The sequence below is a fragment of the Heteronotia binoei genome, chromosome 2, assembly GCF_032191835.1.
Source record: "Heteronotia binoei isolate CCM8104 ecotype False Entrance Well chromosome 2, APGP_CSIRO_Hbin_v1, whole genome shotgun sequence".
In the NCBI taxonomy this organism is placed as follows: Eukaryota; Metazoa; Chordata; class Lepidosauria; order Squamata; family Gekkonidae; genus Heteronotia; species Heteronotia binoei.
This window is the reverse complement of record NC_083224.1, coordinates 39,606,078-39,626,297: the sequence shown is the minus strand read 5'-3', so window position 1 is coordinate 39,626,297 and position 20,220 is coordinate 39,606,078. Positions and strand designations below refer to the sequence as shown.

The 20,220-nt window shown below is 45.4% G+C and overlaps 1 protein-coding gene across 1 annotated transcript; it reads left to right on the top strand.

Annotated features, from left to right (window-relative positions):
* Positions 1 to 22: 22 nt before the first annotated feature.
* LOC132566109 (somatomedin-B and thrombospondin type-1 domain-containing protein-like) lies at positions 23 to 19,244 on the top strand. The gene is made up of 5 exons (XM_060230810.1): positions 23 to 256; positions 3,937 to 4,131; positions 6,948 to 7,026; positions 7,867 to 8,043; positions 17,609 to 19,244. The coding sequence occupies exons 1-5, from the start codon at positions 28 to 30 to the stop codon at positions 17,724 to 17,726; spliced, it is 798 nt and encodes a 265-aa protein (XP_060086793.1). The 5' UTR covers positions 23 to 27; the 3' UTR covers positions 17,727 to 19,244.
* Positions 19,245 to 20,220: the final 976 nt, after the last annotated feature.

Below are 20,220 nucleotides of genomic sequence, written 5' to 3'. Positions count from 1 at the left end.
CCCGGCGGTGGGAGAGGCGCTGCGAGGATGCCGGGGGCGCGCCCCTGCTGGGCGCTGGCGGTGAGTCTGTGGCTCCTGGCGGCGCCGCCGGGCGCAGAGAGCGGCTGCGCCCAACTGGGCCACTGCTGCCCGGGCAGGAGCCTGGCGTGCGTGAGCTCCGGCTGGAGACCGGACGGATCCCACGGACCCTGCTACTGCGACCAGGCCTGCCCTTACACCTTGGACTGCTGCCACGACTACCGGCAAGTCTGTCCAGGTGCGTCTCCTCCTCCTTAGGATGGAATTGGGGGTGGGTGGAGGGGGGCGCAAGTTCAGGGCAAGTCAAGGAGCGTGAAAGCTTGCGACACTTCTCCTCTGAAGGAAACTTGATACTTGTCGGATTTGCTCTCATGGATCCGATTTATGGCGATCTTGTGAGTTAACAGCCCTGACCTGGCTAGCTCACCCAGGTCGTCGAATCTTGGAAGCTAAGCAGGGTCGACCCTATCTAGTATTTGCATGGGCGATCTCCAAAGAGGACCAGCGTTGCTATGCAGAGTAGGGTTGCCAGCCTCCAGGTGAGGCCCAGAGTTCTCCCGCTTTTACAGTTCATCTCCAGCTGGCAGAGATCAGCTCCCCCGGAGAAAATGGCTGCTTTGAAAGGTGGACTCTATAGCACTGGACCATGGTGAGGCCCCTCCCTTCCCCAAACCCCGCCCTTTCCCAGATCCACCCCCAAAGTCTCCAGGTATTTTCCAACATAGACCTGGCAGTCCTAAAGGAAGGCAATGGCAGTCCACCTCTGTTAGTCTCTTCCTGTGAAAGTCCCATGGGTTGCTATAAGTCACCTGTGAGCTGAGATCCAGAAAAAAAAATGACTTCCAAAATGACTCAAGCCTTGCTCAGGCTTGCAAACTGAAGGCCACAGATTCAGTGACTGAATCAATTCATCTCATGTTGGGTTTCCCTCTTTTCCCTGCTGCCTTCAGCATTTTCCTGGCAACACTGTCTTTCCCATTGAGTCTTCTCATAATGAGTCCAAAGTCTGATAGCTTCAGTTTAGTTGCTTTAGCTTTTAGACACAGGCTTGATTTGACCTAGAACCTGCTTATTTTGTCTATTTACCAGTCCATGATAAAACTCTCCTCCAGCATTACATTTCAGATGAATCTGCTTTATTCTTGTCACCTTTATTCACTGCTCAGCTTTCACACCCTTGCATAGTAGTGCGGAATAGTGTGGCTGCTTGGCATGAATTAACTTGATCTCCAGCAGCACTTTCCTACACTTAAGGATAGTCAACTTTAAAATTGTGTAATTCCCTAGCACCTAAATGTGTTTACTTGGAAGTGTATTACTGAATGCATTGAGAGCTAATCCCTTAAAAAATGTGTAAGAAACACAGTAGGGAGGCTTATAGGAAGCCCAGTCTAACTGTTGTCTGTTTCCTATGTGGGTGTTGTTTTCTGAATAAGGCAAGTAACAATCCAATCTTAACCAGAGTTACTACAGTCTAAGCTGTAGTCCTGGAGTCCAAGCTCTGCTTACGACCTGAGTTCGATCCCAGTGACAGTGGGGTTCAGGTAGGCAGCTCAAGGTCAACCCAGCCTTCCATTCTTCTGAGGTTGGTAATATGAGTAACCAGCTTGAGCGTAAAGTGTAGATGATTGGGGAAGGCAATGGCAAACCACCCTGTTAAAAAGTCTGCCAAGAAAACATCGTGATACGACATCACCCCATGGGTCGGTAACAACTTTGTGCTTGCACAGGGGACTACCTTTATCTTTTACCTTTAAGCCCATTGAAAGCAATGGGTTTAACTGCAGTAACTCTATGGAATCTATAAGCCATGAGTGCATAAACTAGATTAGGTTTTGTACAGCATAACTTCTCTTATCCCATTCATTACTCATTCTACTTGGATGAACAGATGCAAACTAGACAGTTTGTTCTAGGAGTGTGCATCAGATGCAGACCTTTCATGATTAACTCACAATTAACAACTAGCATTTATATACCAGGTCAAACTTTCAAAAATGCCTCTCATACTTATTTCTGAAATTCCTCCAGCACCCCTGTAAGGCTTCCTCTACTGCTCTTCCTCTACTGCCAAGCAAGTGGCTTCTCTCCAGGGATGTTCTGCTTGGTTTTGGATATTAAAGCACCTTCACCACATTGTGAAAATAAACCCATATCATTGGCTCTTAGTTCTGAAATGTCACCCAGACTTTGTCTGTGTACTTTTGAGGTTCACAGCCAAGAGGCCTAAAGACTTGCTTTAAAGAACTGAGATCCTCTGCTTTTTGAATTATTTGCCTGATAGAATTCTGCTGGGACAGGAAAAAGAAAATTACTGTTCCAGCTTTAATTGGCTTCACTTGGCACATCCCCATAAAATCCTCCAGGAGACAGGTGCTCTGTAATTAATACATAATATATTAGTAGGAAAAGACAATTAATTAGTAGGAAAAGAAGCCATGTGAGAGATTTTAAGGCATCCTGTTTGGGGAGAAACCCAGCTTCCCCTCTTCCCAAAGCACAAGCATTCATTAGCACTTCCAAAACCTAAACCTCTTGTTAGTTTTTAAGCCCCATACGTTGTTGATTTATATATCAAAAGTAATTATGATCTAAAGTTGTGCCCTCTTGTGGCACTTTGGTGGAGTTGCAGTGTATGAATGAATGACTGAATTTGTCTTTCAAAGTGGGACATTAGTTCAATTGTCTGTTGTCTCTGTCACTAGTTCATAACCTTTCATCTACTACCACTCATTAAGTATGCAACATTATAATTAAATCACCCACCCAAATGCAAGTAAAAAAGATATAAAACCAGTACTCCAGAGAAGTGAACTTTATCCATTCTCAATGTGGCCAAAACTGTAGATACTTAAATATAGAGACTGGACCATGAACAGACAAAACAGATCTTGACTGCGAACCTGAAAAATGCCCCTGGTTTGCAAAAAACAATAACAAAAACTGAAAGTCTTTTAAAAAAAAGGCTTGTACCTTTAAGAAACAAATGCTGTCTGCTTTGGCCATTGTGGAGGTTCTAAGCAACCATAATTGTACCACCGCCCTTCAAACCTTGGTTTCTGATTGAATTTTCCTTCGACTTCAGCTTCTTTTTTGGTAAGCAAAGGTAAGGAGCTATAGGAAATGAAAGGTGTGACTGATAATTTTGACAGACCTTGCTTCTGATCGATCAGGACTAAATATACTTGATTATACATTCTGCATGTAGTAAATCAAGTGCTTTGGCTTCCTCAGGAGTATAGAGTTGGCAGGTATCAAAGCATAGCATTTATTAGAGGAGTTGACTCATTCATCATATCTATAAATCTGAAGTTTATTCTAGAAATTAACCTCTATTGAATTAATGGGATTGCTTGGAAGTGTATGTTTTAAATGTTGGTACCTGGCTGCCCTGTGCTGTAGGTCCCTGCAAAGAGTGATTTGCAGTGTTGAAGCCATTTGGCATCCTCTGCCCAGATCTGAGAACTGTGCTTTAAGGCACTCTGGTACAGTGGTTGGATTTGGCTTGTGTGAGTGCTGCCCTGAGGTTTGAAGGGTGGTGGTACTATTATGTTTGCTTAGCAACCTCCGCAATGACCAAAGCAGAGAGCATTTGTTTCTTAAAGGTACAGGTACTGCTTCTATTTATTTTTTTTGAGAGGGTTAAACAGCCATTTTTTTTTTGAGATTTCAGTTCCCTCTCCCTTTCTCTCCCCCAAACCAGGGGTATATAGCTGTGAGTTGGCAATGTGCAGAATGCAGTATATCAGGGGTGACCAACGGTAGCTCTCCAGATTTTTTTTGCCTACAACTCCCATCAGCCGCAGCCATTGGCCATGCTGGCTGGGACTGATGGGAGTTGTAGGAGAAAAACATCTGGAGAGCTACCGTTGGCCAGCCCTGCAGTATATCTTTCTTATTCTTGCTCTCCTTCCACAGTGGTCTCCTGTGCAGTCTCTGAGTGGAGTGAATGGAGCGGCTGTGCAGAACCTTGCAAGGAGACCTACCGGGTTCGTAGGAGGCGGGTCATCCAGGAACCGAGAAATAGTGGTGAAGCGTGTCCCCCTCTGGAGGAGAAGGCTGGCTGCTTGGAATACTGGAACCCTCAGGGGCAAGAATGCAAGAAGTCCTTCAGTGAGTGTGGTGGGACAGGTTACCATTTCAGAGGCTGCACTGAGCAGGGAAGAAGTTTCTTGGCTCCCAAACATATTAAGGTTACATTTAGGGCCTCTCTTAGTGATTCAGAGGCCCTGGACAGAAGTCCAGAATAAAGCCACAGAATTACTGTCCCTCCTCCAACCAATACCCACCAGGCCCAAGGGATGGCCTTTGAACTGGCTGTCAAGGAGTCAGGTCCATGTGGCAGTGAAGTCCAGTTTGGTGCAGTAGTTAAGAGCGACAGATTCTATTCTGGAGAACTGGGTTTGATTCCCCACTCCTCCACATGCAGCTGTAGGGTGACCTTGGGTCAGTCACAGTTCTCTCAAGAGCATTTCTGCCAGAGCTCTCTCAGCCCCACCTACCTCACAGGGTACCTGTTGTGGGGACAGGAAGGGAAGGTAAATCTGAGTGAAGGGTGGAATGTAAATCCTCTCCACCTCCATCATTGGCAGGCAGGGCCTTGGGTGCTTGAGGCCCTAATCAGTCTGGGGATTGGGACAGCTGCCCTGGCTAACTCATGGCTGAGTCTACCCCGGTTACAATGAATAAAAACAGAACATTCTAAAACATATTTTTTTAAAAATTGAGAATGACTGTAATGATGTCATCCACCCATTTGGATCATCTTACAAGTGAAAGGATTTGTATTGTTTCCACGTATAAACGTGGGGGGGGGAGGTATAAACTACATGTTTTATCTTCCGCTCCCACCACAGATATCAGGGACGGCAGAAATAGTTGTCTTCTCCCTCAGTCTGTTCCTTGCAACAACCCAGTGAGGTAGGTTGGTCAGAGAGACAAGGACTGGCACTGCTGACTTTATTCTGGGATATAAACTTACCTGTTCTAGTCCAAGTGCTCTGACTGCTATGCCATACTGGCTAGGCCACAGACCTCTCGGTTTTCATTAGCTGTTATAATAAGTTTGGCGTAGTGTTTAAGAGCATGGACTCTAGTGTGGGAGAACTGGGTTTGATTCCCCACTCCTCCATCTGCTGATGTGACCTTTGGTCAGCCACAAGATCTCTCAGCTGTTCTGCTCAAGAGCAGTTCTGGGAGAGCTCTCTCAGTCCCTGTCTGTTGTGGGACAGGAAGCGAAAGGAGATTGTAAACCGCCCTGAGACTCCTTCGGTGGGGTGGGGGAATAAATCCAATCTCTTCTTAGAATTATAGAATCATAGAGTTGGAAGGGACCTCCAGAGTCATCTAGTCCAACCCCCTGCACAATGCAGGAAACTCACAAATACCTCCCCCTAAATTCACAGGATCTTCATTGCTGTCTTCTTCTAACTCAGCATGTGGAATTGGTAAATTGGCTAAAAGTAGGGGTTCTCTCAATGATTTGTCACATGAAATATGGAAAGGAGGTGTGTGTGTGTTGTCAACCTCATGCCCTGCCTAAGCAACACAGGACTCTTTCCTTGTTTCTTAGACACCCTTGAAGGCCTGCACTGCAACTTGGCTTTCCTGGAATATCAGACATAGGTCTGTCAACTCTGGGTGTGAAAATGCCTGGAGATTTGAGGGTGGAGCCTGGGAAAATGGATTTAGGGAGGGAAAGAACCTTTGTAGAGTATAATGCCATGAAGTGGAATAAATGTTTTAAATAGATAGATAAGCAATTTATCTGAAGATCAATTGTAATTCCAGGAGATCTCCAGGTCCCTCCTGGAGGCATAATCTGACATCATATTATCTCTCTTGTTCTTTTTGAACTAAGTTGTTTGCACATATAGTTTTTGAAATGGATTTTTATCTTTAAGGGTTGAGCTGGATTATAGATCTCCAGACATCTTTTAAAACACATTAGCAACCATGCATGATTTGGGTTGGGGGTCTGTGCCTAGGATGGGGGTGGGTGGAGCTCAGTGCTTCCAACCTTGCACAGTTTCACCAGTTGAAACCACATACCCCATGCTGTTGTTAATTCTTTGAACTGAAAAGAATGCAGATACCCCTTTTTAGAAGGGGGCTATAATAGCCTGCAACATGTGTCTCTAATGGTTTCTTTTTTTGTGAATCCACATGGAAGTGAAAAAGTTAAACCTGTGCTGCCTGTATCCAAACTCAGATCCCTGTAGGGCAATAACTGTTCTTGAGAAGATCCCGGGGAGCTCAGATTGTGGATCTCTTACCTTCACAATTGCTTTGTACCCCTTTGGTGTAGAACCGAGTAATGCAGTCGAAATGACACCAGTGTTGTTTTTGGTAATCAGAGCAAACTGCAAGTGAATGTGGCCCACAGGCCATCTCTCCTCACCCCTGGTTCATCTCTAGAGCGAGCAATCTATTACCATGATTTGTTAGTCTAGACCAAAAATATGTATGATTTTCTTTCCCGTGTGTGCGTGCATTGTTGCTGTTGTTGTTTTAAAAAAAATTCTTTTTTTCCCCTGTTCTTGAAACCAAAATATAATCTGTGGGCTGGAGCAGAGTTCAAATAGTATATTTTTGATGGTGATGTGTTCTCTGCCAGACCTGCTGATATTATTAAAATAGCCTCCTCCCCCATCCTGGTTAGGGGAATGATAAAGATGTGTTCCTTGCTGGCAAAACTGAGATGCGTGGTGGAGGTGGTGGTGGAGATGGTATGTTGCTGTCCCAGGGAATGAGATAATCTCTGGGGATCTGAAAATGGTGGGGAGAGCTATTTCTGGGTTCTTGCCAGAGGGAAAGTTACATGACTTTAGAGACCATGAGTCCCCCAAATTTTGTTGTTTTGCAAGCTTGGGGCAATGTTGTTACTTGTCACATAAGTTGTTCTTCCTCTTTCCTTTTGGTGTGAGCAGTCCCAGCATTAATAACCACAGGAGGCTATGGGAAAGCAAGGAAGAAGCGTGCCGCATCTAAGGAAAATGAAAGAGCTGGGTAAGTATTGCAGTGTAGAAAAATGCTGTTCATCACAGGCCTTTGGGTCATGCACTGTGCTGTGTGGCCCATAGTGAACAATGCTAATCTGAATTTATAGAGTTCAGCTTTATGTGGAATTGTAAATCCAGAATCCCCAACATGGTGCCTACTGACATCTATCCTGGCACCACCAAGTGTTTTTAGAAGGGGGTGGGGTTTTTGCCCAGCAGGACTTCTGATTGTCCACTCAAGATGTGATTACTCTGACAGCAGTTGCCATCACAGCAGAAGGATCTTACTGTGTGTCTGAAGATGTCATGTGTATGAGACAAAATATTTTAAAACAATGTGTTCATTGTAAAAGGCAGTTTGATAAACAGAGCGTCTGCTTGAAATGTTGAAGACTTTCTGCTCTCTGACATTTAATTGTTGGCTCCGCCTCCTGCAGCAGCCATTTTGCAGTTGTTCACACCACCCTGTGTCAGAATTTCAAAGATGCCCACAGAGTCAAAAAAGTTGGGGACTCCTGTTCTAAACCCATAACAAATAGATTCCCCAAATATACCATTACATTTTAAATTTGCATTCTTGCATGTTTTGTTTATTTTGACTTGGGCTTCCTTGCTTTGCAGCCTCCAGTGGAATAAAGCCAAGTATACAAAACTAGTACACTGGGGAGAAATTGTTGCTAGAATGCTTCTCTGTAATGTTTACTTTTCTATGTGCCAGAGTGTTTAAATATGGAACGATATTCAGCTACTGGATCTGTATGAAGGCTGAAATGGTACGGTCTAGAAACAAGTTTGTCCCTTGGGTCTGCTGTTTGAGTGAGTGATCAGTTCTCCCTCTCTATGGCAGGTATTGTGTTGAATTTCAGCTCCTGTCTATCACAAAAGGTTGTCTCCATGGGAACAGTTCGTATACTCACTGGATGAAATATCTCAGTGAAGGACACACTGTCTGTGTGGAATGCCAGCATCCAGCTTTGGAATCCCGAAGTTTGCACTGCTCTGGGGATGGCAGTGGAGCCAAAAAGTAAGTATTGCTTGTTCTGTATGAAACTTGTGTCAGAAAATGTTATTTTCCACTAGAGTTTTATGTAACCTGTAGAACAGGGTTTCCCAAACTTTTCCCCTTCCTGGCCCGGTTATTTTTATACTGCTCCTTCTTGGCCCAGTAAAATTTGGGGGTGGAGCCAGGAGACTTTGGGGGTGGAGCCGGGAGACAAATGATACCTCCCCACCTTCTGGGGACGATCTGCCACACACACACCATTTAAACACCTTGCCAGGGGTGTTTAAAAGGTGGGGGGAGCTTGGAGTTCCCTTTGCCATCTCCCTGCCTGGCAGGGAGACGGGAAAGGCAGGCGATCTCCTCCGCCCCCCCCGCCATTTTAACACCTCGTGGGTGTTTAATTGGGTGGGGGGAGCCCAGGAACTGCCTTTGCGTTTTCCTGCCTCACGGAGGGCTACAAAGGCGGGTGAGTTACCTTTCCCCGCATTTAAACACCTGACGGGTGTTTAAAGGGGGGGATCCCAGGCAGTGTGTTAGTCTCCCCGCGGACTGGTGGTTGGAGGTCTGGGTCCCGGGCCTGGGTTCCGATCCTGGCGATGGGAAACCCCGCTGTAGAATATCGGGGCTGAACTGTGAAAATGGATAGCCCCTCTAGTATTTGAAAAGGGGGACCTATGTATTTTGTACAGTATGTGTGCACAAGAAAGCTCTTATGCCTTGAATAAAACTTTGTTGGTCTTAAAGGTGCCACCGGACTCAAACTTTGTTCTGCTGCTTCAGGCTAATATGGCTACCCACCTGAATGCCTTTTTGTAGTCATTATTGTGGCATAAACAGTGTTTGCCAGAACCGTAGGGGAGGAAAACGATGTCTGCCTATTGGCAAAGACAACATGATGTAGAAGCCTCTCTTTTCTTTGTTCTTGGCCTTGTTCTGCACATGCACCACAACTTTACTATTAGAGTCAGGGCTTTTTTTGAGCAGAAATGCAGTTCCGGCTGGCTTGGCGTCAGGGCATGTGGCCTAATATGCAAATAAGTTCCTGCTGGGCTTTTTCTGCAAAAAAAGCCATGTGTGAAACAATGGTGACATCAGGGGGTGTGACCTAATATACAAATGAGTTCCTGCTGGGCTTTTCCTACAAAAATAGCCCTGATTAGAGGTCATGAAATTGGTTAGCTGTTTTGGTTTCCCATGTTTCTCTCTGAATCCGCTAGGTGTCTTTATGTACCCCAGCCTTCTTGGATCCCAGAGCTGCTACTATTTGGGTAGTGATCTGCCATCATTTAGGCCAGAGATCCCCAACCTTGCTAAGTCTTTGTGCACTTCTGAGAATGTTGAGAACACTGAGTGAGCAGGACCACATGACAGGTTCAGCCAACCTCAAAATGGCTTCCTTGGATGTTGGGGCTAATCATAAAATATTGGGAGGTTCCTCCAAGTCATGTGTCTTCCTGTGATGGAGACAGATGTTTTGAGTACAGGGGGGAAGTACTGGATTTCAGAGTGGGGAAATTGTTCAGCTGTTTCTGCTATGGTTGAGAGCTGATCGGTCATTGTGACAAATGGCCAAGGTGTGACACTTGTATGCTGATATTCTCCCCGCCCCTCCCCCAAAAATCTGGGATGTCCATTTACTTTACTCATCTCTGTATAATGCAGTTTTTGTGCTTATTTTAAAAGTAAAATAGGCCTATTTCTTCCAAAAATGTAGGGATTTTTTCATAACATTAGTTATTCCAGATATGCTGCTAATGTGAAAGTTGCTTCTGTTCTTATGCTCCTCAGGGAACAGTCTCTTGGCCCAATTCATAAATGCATTCAGAACATTTGAGTACACTTGAATATGTGAGCCAACTCCACTGAGCAGCGTAGTGGGTTGTGTATGGTGTCACAGGAATATGCTGGGTCGCCTTATACTGACTCAGTTGAGTAACTTATGACAGAATTATAAAAATATGCTTATGATAGAATTATAATTATAGAATTACTTAGAAGTTTTTAAATAATTGCAATACTAGTGCACAGGAACGATTCTTTTGGTCCATATGATATGCTGACTCAGGCTGTTGGTCCTTCTAGCTTAAGACTGTGTACTCTCGAAGGTCTCGGGTCAAAAAAGATCTTTTCCAACACTTGCTACTTGCTCTCCTACCTGGAGATGCCAAGGAAGGAACCTGGGGGTTCCTCCAGGCCTGTAGCACTAGGGGGCCCCAGGGGGGGGGCAGCCCTCCAGTTAATCCCCTGTTCTGTTTTTATGGCCCTTTGTAGAACAGAGCATCCCAGCAGAGCCTGTAGAACAGCTGATCCTGCTTAAAACCCCTTCTCTAGCGTTAAATAATATATAAGTTTGTGTTGCTATATAACAAAACGACCAATAAAAACTCTTGGGGGGACGGAAAACCCTTCTCTAGTGTCACGCAGCAGCAGCAGCCCTCTCTCTCCATTGTATCCTATGGGCCCATAGGATACAATGGAGAGATCTCTCCCCGATCCCTACTAACTTTGGGGAGACCTCTCCCCACCTGCTGTGCTGGGGTGCCTGGTTAAAACTGAGCAGTGCAGCAGAGCCGCAAAGCAGCCAATCCTGCTGGGGAACCTGGGGGGATCTGGCTTCAGTGCTGAGAGCCCAGCCCCACCAAGAAGAAATCCTGCCTGTGGCCCCATCAAATTTGAAATCCTGGCTATGACCCTGAATTGCTCCATGTAGCATATTCTGCTGCTGAGCCCCAACTTATCTCCAAAACCATGCCTATTCCCATTTTTTGATATGAACAAAGCTGTTTCACGCAAAGACTCTTGGCCTGTCTAGATACAGTAAGTCATTTGTTCTCCAGGGTCTCAGGCAGAGAAAGGTCTTGCAGTATCTCCAAGCTGAAATCCTTCTTGGCGAGTGCCAGGAATTGAGCTTGACACCTACTGTGTGGAAAGCAGGCACTCCGTCATTGAGTTACATCTCCTGCTGAAGTGTCCGGACTGTGGTGGCTGATTCACCAAATGCAAGTTGTCACTTCATGTTGCAAACATTGCACATAGGCATTGTCATCCTACAGAAGCTGGTGGTCATAGTCAGAACCCAATACCGCCAGACTGGATTGAGATAGCGTAATAGTTTTAAACTGATAAATGTATTATGGTTTTATATGTTTTATGGAATTGATTGTTTTTATGATACTGTAAGCCGCCCTGAGTCCGCTTGCGGAGAGGGCGGGATATAAATGTAAAGTAATAAATAAATAAATAAATAAAGGCTTTGTTACTAGCAGGAACTCCTTTGCATATTAGGCAACACATCCCTGATGTAGCCAATCCTCTAAGAGCTTACAGAGCTCTTAGTACAGGGTCTACTGTAAGCTCCAAGAGGATTAGCTACATCAGGGGTGTGTGGCCTAATATGCTAAGGAGTTCCTGCTACCAAAAAAGCCCTGCACATAGGTATTTGTGTGCCATCCCCGTACAGGAGAAGTGTGTTGGTGTGACTAGGTCAGTTCTTAGCCCATAACAACTTGAAGCCTATGAACCTATGAACCTATGAAGCTGCCTTATACTGAATCAGACCCTTGGTCCATCAAAGTCAGTATTGTCTTCTCAGACTGGCAGCGGCTCTCCAGGGTCTCAAGCTGAGGATTTTCACACCTATTTGCCTGGACCCTTTTTTGGAGATGCCAGGGATTGAACCTGGGACCTTCTGCTTCCCAAGCAGATGCTCTACCACTGAGCCACCGTCCCTCCCTCACCGTCTCAAGCCAATTCTGCCTTGACTTATTATGTCAGTACTTTTAGGGTACCTTGTCCTAGAACTCCTTAAATATATAAACTAGTTTGTTTTAAGCGCTAAACATAAACTAGAATTATTAGAGGCTATAAATACATTCTATATTGCAAAGCTGCTATTGTGGCCAGTAATACCTTTTAAGGCAGGGTTTTATCTGTGGCTTTTTAATAAGTGTGAGGTATTTCCCTTTTTGTTGGGTAGAAAGGCTGCAAAATTGTTCAGGGTGGGAGTTGGTTTTATTTTATAGAGAGCAATAACCAGAGCTATAACTGTCAGAAGCGGCCATAAAATGCAGGTAAAATGTAAATAGCAGTTGTTTAAAACCTGACATAATGTGTTTTCTTTTTGGGAGACCTTGGAGCCAAACAAACATGACATTAGGCAAGACCAAAATCTGCTGAGAGTTATAGGTTTCCAACAGAGAGGGTTGGGTTCCCTGGACATGTTCCACTAATGGTGGCACATTCCCCTGACAGAAGGGACCTAGCTAAGGTACAACAGGCATGGCAGAGTGTGTTGAACTGCAATTCCCCAAAGAGTCCTAAGGCCTGTAGTTTCAGGATGCTGAGAATTCTGCTAGAAAGCTCCAGATCCTGTGACAGAACTATGCTTCCCATGGTCCCTTGGTGAGAGGGAGTGACTGTCAAAATCAGTATGAAATAGTCGCATAAATACTCCAAAAGTAGACAACACTCAGGGGTATGTTTGTGAATTAGGGTTGCCAGGTCTCCTTGCCTGTCTGGCAGGGGGATTTGGGGGGCATTCTGGGGGTGGGTATGGATGTTGTCAGTGTGCTGACATCACCCAGAAGCGACAATGGCATGCAGGAGATGCTCTGGGTTTTGGGCAAACTCTATGGTTAAAGTGGGCTTAAACCATAGAGTTTGCCCTAAACCAGAGCATTCCCTGCGCTACATCCCTGTTTAGCCAGCTCAAGGTTGACTCAGCCTTCTATCCTTCTGAGGTCGGTAAAATGAGGGCCCAGCTTTCTCGGTGTAAAGTGTAGATGACTGGGGAAGGCAGTGGCAAACCACCCTGTAAATAGTCTGCTGTGAAAACATCGTGATGCGATGTAACCCCAGAGTTGGAAACGATTGGTGCTTGCCCACTGATCAGCTGGCCCATGGTGGAGAGGAGCCCCTGAAAATCCCCCACTGTGAGCTGGGGGGCTGGCAACCCTATAATGAATAATTTAAAATGGGATAAAACTGCTTGTGTTTGAGTACCAGTGTTTATTTCCTGAGTTCTTGGGTACTGCAATGTTCCTAAAAATATATATATCCAGTTCGTTTGCTTAGCACAGTTTTGATACAATACACAGTGGTTATATTGAAAATCTTCAGAGTAGCTGTGTGGATTATCTTTTTCCTCCAGCACAAGAGTGTGTATTTATTAAACCTTTAGTTAACTTTGCCGCTTAGTTGCATTATAACTCTTTTAGGAATAATAACCTAAATGGAATTTAAAGCAAAAATGTTCAAAACAGCAGCAAATCTACTATTGATAAAATTAACCAAAACCAGAGCTAAATAGGAAATAGTGTTCTTTAACTGCCCTTGCTCACATACACAGAGGCCACCGTCTTGAAGTTCCTTGGAAGAACATTTCAAAGGATGCATGCCACAACCAAAAAGGCCCTGCTATGTCTCTCTTTGACTTTACTTGAAGAAAGGACATAATGCAAAGCTGGGCTAGATTGCATAATGTGAAGGCAAGGGGAGGCTCATGTGGGAGGAGAGACATGTGCTATGTAAGTAGCATGGATTTTGGAAAGTTGGAAAAAGATGCAAAGGGTGTGTAGTCTAGTATCTTGCCGCCATCCAATTCTCTTGTCAAACCTACATAGCTGCTCCTTGAAAAGCTGATATGTGTAACAGGAAGGTTCTTTTGTTGTCTTGATCCGGTCCCCAAGTCCAAATGAAAATGGAGCTGTGAGAAAAAGGAAATCCAGCTGAGCCTTAATTTGTGTTGAACTTTGATAACTGAAGAACAACACCTAATCCCTCAATGTGGGCAGGGGGTCTTTCATGGAAAAAAAAAAAGTCCGAGCTGCTTCTGTCAAGGTGGAGTTTTTCCAAACTTGCTGAAGACTTGTAATAAGGCCAACTTTCCGAATCATACTTGTTGATTTGTTCCTTACAACTTTGAGGCCTTTATTTTTTAGCTGGAATCGCCCAGTGCTGGCTTCTCCCTGACCACCCATCTTCCTTGAAAACTCTTTCATAAGAATATAAGAGAAGCCATGTTGGTTCAGGCCAATGGCCCATCCAGTCCAACTCTCTATCACACAGTGGCCAAAAAAACCCAGGTGCCATTAGGAGGTCCATCAGGGCACTAGAAGCCATCCCACTGTTGCCCCCCCCCCCCGCAGAGCACCAAGAATACAGAGCATCACTGCCCCAGACAGTGGAGCATCACAGTGGTATACCCTGTGGTACGTCAATACCCTGTGGTACGTCAGTCCCTTCAGTCCAAAAAATATCACTTTTTCACTTCAGTCCAAAAAACATCAGAGTTTGTTTTGGGCTGTTTTTGTTTGTCTGCTGGGATCTCTTCTTTGGGTTGACATTCAGCTTATTTGGTGTCTAAACAAGAGACACTCCTGAGTGACAGCTCTTACCAAGTCTCCTGGGAATAGTTATGAAGCTGCCTTAATGGATTGCTCTAATTTTAGTCTTGCTTGTGTACAGTTCATAGAGTGGTGTTGAATCAGCTGAGTCATGCTTGGAATGTCTCCCAAGGTCACTTCTCGTGCAACTGGGCTTCTTTGGGATTATTCCTTTCCTTTCTCCCCCCCCCCCTTCTTCCAGAAATAGTCAATTGAGGCATTGACCCGATCAACTGAGAGAAATGGCAGCATAAGGATGCGTCGATCTTGATTTATTTATTTTTTTTGAGGAGGGAGAGCAGCTGCTGGGCAGGTCTCTAGGATGAGTGAAGGCTCCAGTCATCTTGAAGACCGTGCATTTTTCAGCAAGGGTACAATGAAGGGACAAAATGGCTGTGCTGCATCTTTCTCCTGGCTTGGAAAGGAAGGAGTCAGACTCAGTTCCTAGTAGTTCAAGGCAAATAAAGTTTTCTGACAACAGGACCAAGACTGCTGAGCAAATCTGACTAATCAGGAGTCTTTTATAAGGATCAGGGAGTACCCCTGGCCCACCGTGGCTTATTAGTGCAAAGAGGTGCCCATGACTGATCTTCCTGCAGTTCACTGTTCCTAGTTCCTGAGATAGGAAGGCACAGGTTGGGCCTCTTTTCAGTTCTCAGTTGGAGACCTACTGTGGGCCTGGATCTTAACACCAGGTAGGGTACCTCAAGGCAGAAGTTTTAAGGGCCATAGTGGAAAGTAATTTGAATATGAGTTGGCAGAATGCTGTTGTATGTCTAGCCATTGTGTTGTCTCCATGGCCCTTACAGGTTCCCAAAAGATGAATGCTGTCTGCAAGATGTTAAAAAACTGTGAGCTAGCTCACACTAACTCAGCTTAGAGGGAACACTGTAGGTGAGATCTTGACTTGGGAGTAAAGGGTTGACTGGTTGTTCTGTTGGCACCATTGTGTCACGGCTAGGGCCGGGTCAGGCAAAGTCCAGAGGCAGTCCGAGGTCTGTAGCCAGAGAGCAGGAGGGTCCGAGGCGCCAAATCCGAATCACTGTAGAAGTATCGCAGGTCTGAGGTCCAGAAGCCGAGGTCAGGGAGTCCAGAAGTCCAAAGCCAAAGTCAGGGAGTCAGGAACCAAAGTCAAGCCGGAGTGGATGCTAGAATGTCAGGGAGATGACTAGTTGCTTCCACAAAGCCTCCTCCCAAAGCCCACAGCTATATAGCCCTCTGCTGGCTGTTGCCCGTTTGGGCTAATTGCTGGCTCAGGGAGGCAGCCAGGATCCTGTTACCACTCAAGCATCCTTGCTCTTAGAAGGGCCAGAATCCTCTCAGAACTCAGGGCTCAGGGAGCGTCTTGCTTGTGAGCGTGCCGCCCTCCTCCGATCCCTGAGGTCCTGCCGGAGGCGGTCACGCACACGAGCCACCCGAGAGGGCGAGGCAGGGGGCTGGGATCTTCTCCAGCAGGAGGCAGGGGCGCTGGTGCAGGTGGCAGGGGCACAGTTTCCTCTGAAGGGTCCCCAGCACCCATGACACATTGTTGTTGTTCTGTTGGCACCACTGTGATTTGCTCTCTGATCTACTTCAGATTTTCGTCATCATCTAAAATAACTTTAGAAAGCCAAGCCCCATGAATGGGCAGAGTCCAGCTACCAGCCCAGCCCTTGAGAAGTACAATAATCTTTGGATGCCATGTTTTGTACCTACTACATGATTTGTGTTTGCCTGGTGAACTAGTTTTAGTTTTTAAGCTTGAATTTTGATACTTGCAGAAATTCTAAAAATTCAGTGAAACTTATTTTTTACTGAGCAGTTGCTTTCTGGGATTCTTCACAGTGGCCAATTTGGAGATAACTCTAAGTGCTTTGCCCAAGCTTATCAGGACTTGGAAGCAAAACAGGGTTAGCCAATGTCAGTACTTGGATGGCACATCACCAAGGAAGATTGGGGTTGGTATGTAGAGAAAGGCAATGGCAACACCCCTCCCCCTTATATCTTGCCTGGAGTGTCCTGTGGATGGGGTTACCATGAGTTGGTTGCGACTTGATGGTACCTTCCTCGCTTTTTCCCTTCTTCCTCCTCCTCTTTTTCTTCCTCTTGGATTTCTGTGGTACCCAATCAGGTGAAAAACTAGATTCTGAGAGTTCCATACAACTTACCTGCTGTTGACTCCCTCACTATGGTTAAGCTTTTCTTTGGAGGGCACCTTTTTAAAGCCAAATAAACAGGCAGCCTTTAAAATGATGTGTTTTTTAAATGGCACTAGGTTGGATTCAGTGGAAGGGATTTCTGTCAGCAGAGTGAAACTCCCCTGCACTTTGCTGCATAAAGGGTTCCCTAAAATACTGCTCCAGAGAGACAGGGGAAGCCCTGGAACACCAGAAGCTGCAGTGGGAAGTGGGACTGAGCACCTCCGCCTGGTTTCTTTTAATAGAAATCTACCACTGGATCCAACCCACTGCCAAGAGCATATACTGGGAATTTCTAGAAGACCCTCATGTTGTTTGTCCAAGGATTAACTGCACCTTAAAGGTTTGTTTTTCTGGTTTGTGGACTTCATTGATACTCTGCCTTTCTCCTCAGTGGGTGCCTAAAACAGTTTGTAATATCATTCCCCCAGTCTCCATTTCCCCCTCATAACAACATTCCAGTCTTCATTTTCTCCTCAGAACAACATTGAGTTGTGCTGAGAAAAGAGTGACTCGCCGAAGGTCACCCAGTCACCTTCCACAGTGGAGTGGGGATTCGAACCCATTTTCTCAGATCCTGGTCCAAATATCTAACAGCTGATAACCAGGATTCATTGAACTCTCTCAAACTCTGCTTGCAAAGTAACTGTCTGACCAATGTATTTAATTCCTGACTGACCCAGCAGTGAAGAAGAGGAGGAGATTGGTTTTATACCCCACCTTTCACTACCTGAAGGAGTCTCACAGTGGCTTACCATCTCCTTTCTCTTCCCCTCATCACAACAAACACTCTGTGAGGTAGGTGGGGCTGAGAGCAGAACAGCCTTTGGCAGAGTTATGACTGACCCAAAGTCACTCCAGCAGTTGCATGTGGAGAAGTGGGGAATCAAACCAGTTTCTCTTATATAAGAGTCCATGCACTTAACCACAACACCAAACTGGCATCAGATTGAGAAGGTAACCCTTGAAGAAAGAAAGAAGGTAACATTGCTTCATGATTTGACTTCTTTTGTTTGTTTGTTCCAGGAACCAGCAACTACACTGGCAGGCTGTGGGAAATCCCCGATGCAGGGGAACTTGGGAGAGAGTTCGCCAGCTGGACACTTGTTCATGCCCTTCCGTTCACAGCTTCTTGTTCATCTGAGTTTCACCCACTTGCTTCTTGGACTTCCGTTTCTATTTCTTTGGCAGTTCTCTTTCACGGAGTTTCAACGGTTAACAGCTGCAGCCGGTCTGCTGACTGACACATTATAAGTTCAGAGGGCTGCCACTTTTAAGGAGCTTTTGCTTTGGGGCATAAGGAGATTTCCAGATGTCTGGTACTGAAGCTTCCTTGTGTCTTTATCTCAAAGAGTCCTGAGTTGTAGATTCTTAAAAGATCCTGTTTGAGGGATTCTGGACAGCAATATTGGACACCTGTTGACAGATCATGTTCTTGATGACTGATCAAGACTGCTTGTCTAGGACTGTAAGTGGATACTAGCCATGGTGACTAAAGGGTTCCCTCCATATTCAGAGGCAATTAGCCTCTGAATCCCAGTGCCTCTATGCCAAGGAAGTTGTTGGCCAATGTGTGAGACAGGATGCTGGACTAGATGGACCACTGGTCTGATCCAGCAGGGCTCTTCTGATGTGCTTGGGTGTGTTCATCATAAGCACAGAGTAAGTGCCAGTTGTGGTTTTAGGTACAGAACTCTGCTTATTAAGAAGCACTTCATTTAAAAAAAAAACCAAGTTAATTTATGTCTTTATGATTGCAGCAATATGCTTGACTGTATGGGAGGCAAGATGTACAGAAATCCTAGAAGCCAGAGATGTGGCTGAACAAGATTCCAGGGGACCAGGACTTGTCCTTGGCTAGTTCAAGTGCTGACTACAAGTTTTTCTGGACCCCTTTGCCTTCACTGCTCTGCTCTGCCCTGGTCCCTTTCTCTTCCTAAGCCTGTCCTATCCTGGAACTTATTTTTCAGTCCTGTGTACTCAGCAGGCTGGCCAAGACCGTAGCAGTCTTTCTTGCCATATACCTAAGCAGCCTTCTTGGTAATTTGGTGAGAAGAAAGCAAGAGAAATAATGCTGCTTGGCTTACTGGCAAAGTGCCTTTATGCAACTGCAGTCTGATTGAATGTGTGCTTATTGGGAAGCAAGCTCCGCTCAAGAGTCTTATTCCCAGTAAGTGTGCATAGGATGCTAGCCTTAAATAGACCTTTACTCTGCTGTTAATTTCTTCTCTAATTTGAAATCTGGAAACCCTTGAAAGTATTTTCTGTCTGCAATAGTGGGCATTTTTTTTTTTGGGGGGGGGAGTAATATATTAATGTACCTTCTGTCTTTGCTTGGCTATTTTTACTAGTGAAGGAAACACCTTCATTTACAGGGTTCAGCCTAGCTGTTCTGGCAGCCTTCCCAGTACAAAAAGAAGGTTATCTGTATATCTTATGCACTTGGGACTTCCGTGTAGGACCATCAGCAGCTGCAGTGAGCTGGGGAGGCCTCTGTGCCCTTGAATTGCACCAGGGAAAGTTTTAATTTAATTTAAGTCTTTTGTGTTCCTTGATTGCACATGTGAATGTTGTTTATATGCATCGATACAGCATGAGGCAGTTTTAAAGCATTAGATTACACCTAGACAATGTAAGGAATAAAGCATATTTTGGCAAATAATCTGTGGGGATTTTTTAAGCAAGAAAGCCAAGCCACACCAAACTCAGCATTATATAGGGCTGCCAGGTCTGTGTTGGAAAATACCTGGAGACTTTGGGAATGGATCCGGGAGAGGGCAGGGTTTGGGGAGGGGAGGGGCCTCAGCATGGTACCATGCCGTAGAGTCTACCCTTCAAAGCAGCCATTTTCTCCAGGGGAGCTGATCTCTGCCAGCTGGAGATCAGTTGTAAAAGCAGGAGATCTCCAGGCCCCACCTGGAGGCTGGTAATGCTAACCGTCCTCTTACAGGAGAAGAAAGATTTGTAAACAGTAACTTAACAGGAAAAAGGCCATTTGAGCAGCAAGGGCGTTAAATCCTTGCCAGTTCTCTCTTATTATTGCTGCTGCTGTTGTTATTTATTGAATTTATGAATCGCCTCATCCCAGCCAACACCAGGCTCTAGGTGATGTACAACAATAAAATACAAATAATCAACAATAAAATCAGTTAGCTTAAAAACAATTTCAGCCCAATGACATATGTTATAACTTGCTACCAGTCTGCTTTCTAGATTCTGTATCGGGGGCAGGTTGCCAGTCTGGCAACCACTGCTGTCCTCAAGCAAAAGCCTGGCAGAACATCTCTGATTTACAGGCCCTGCGGAACTGCAAAAGATCCCGCAGGGCCCTGGCGTCTTCTAGGAGAGCATTCCACCAGGTTGGGGCCAGGACTGAAAAAGTCCTGGTCCTTGTTGAGGACAGCCAGACCTCTTTAGGGCCAGGGATCACCAGAAGATTGTGACCTGTAGAGTATAACAGGGACATGGTGGATTGTAGATTGTCCCTCTCACCTGGAGCTATGTTTCCACAAACAAAATGGCTGTCAGGATTTGGACATGCACTTTGATGTGCAACATCTGAGTTGGTCCCTTCTGTGGATTTTGCAGTCATCTGTGGATTTTGCAGAGCAGGATTCTCCTGTTTCCCCCTCCTGCTG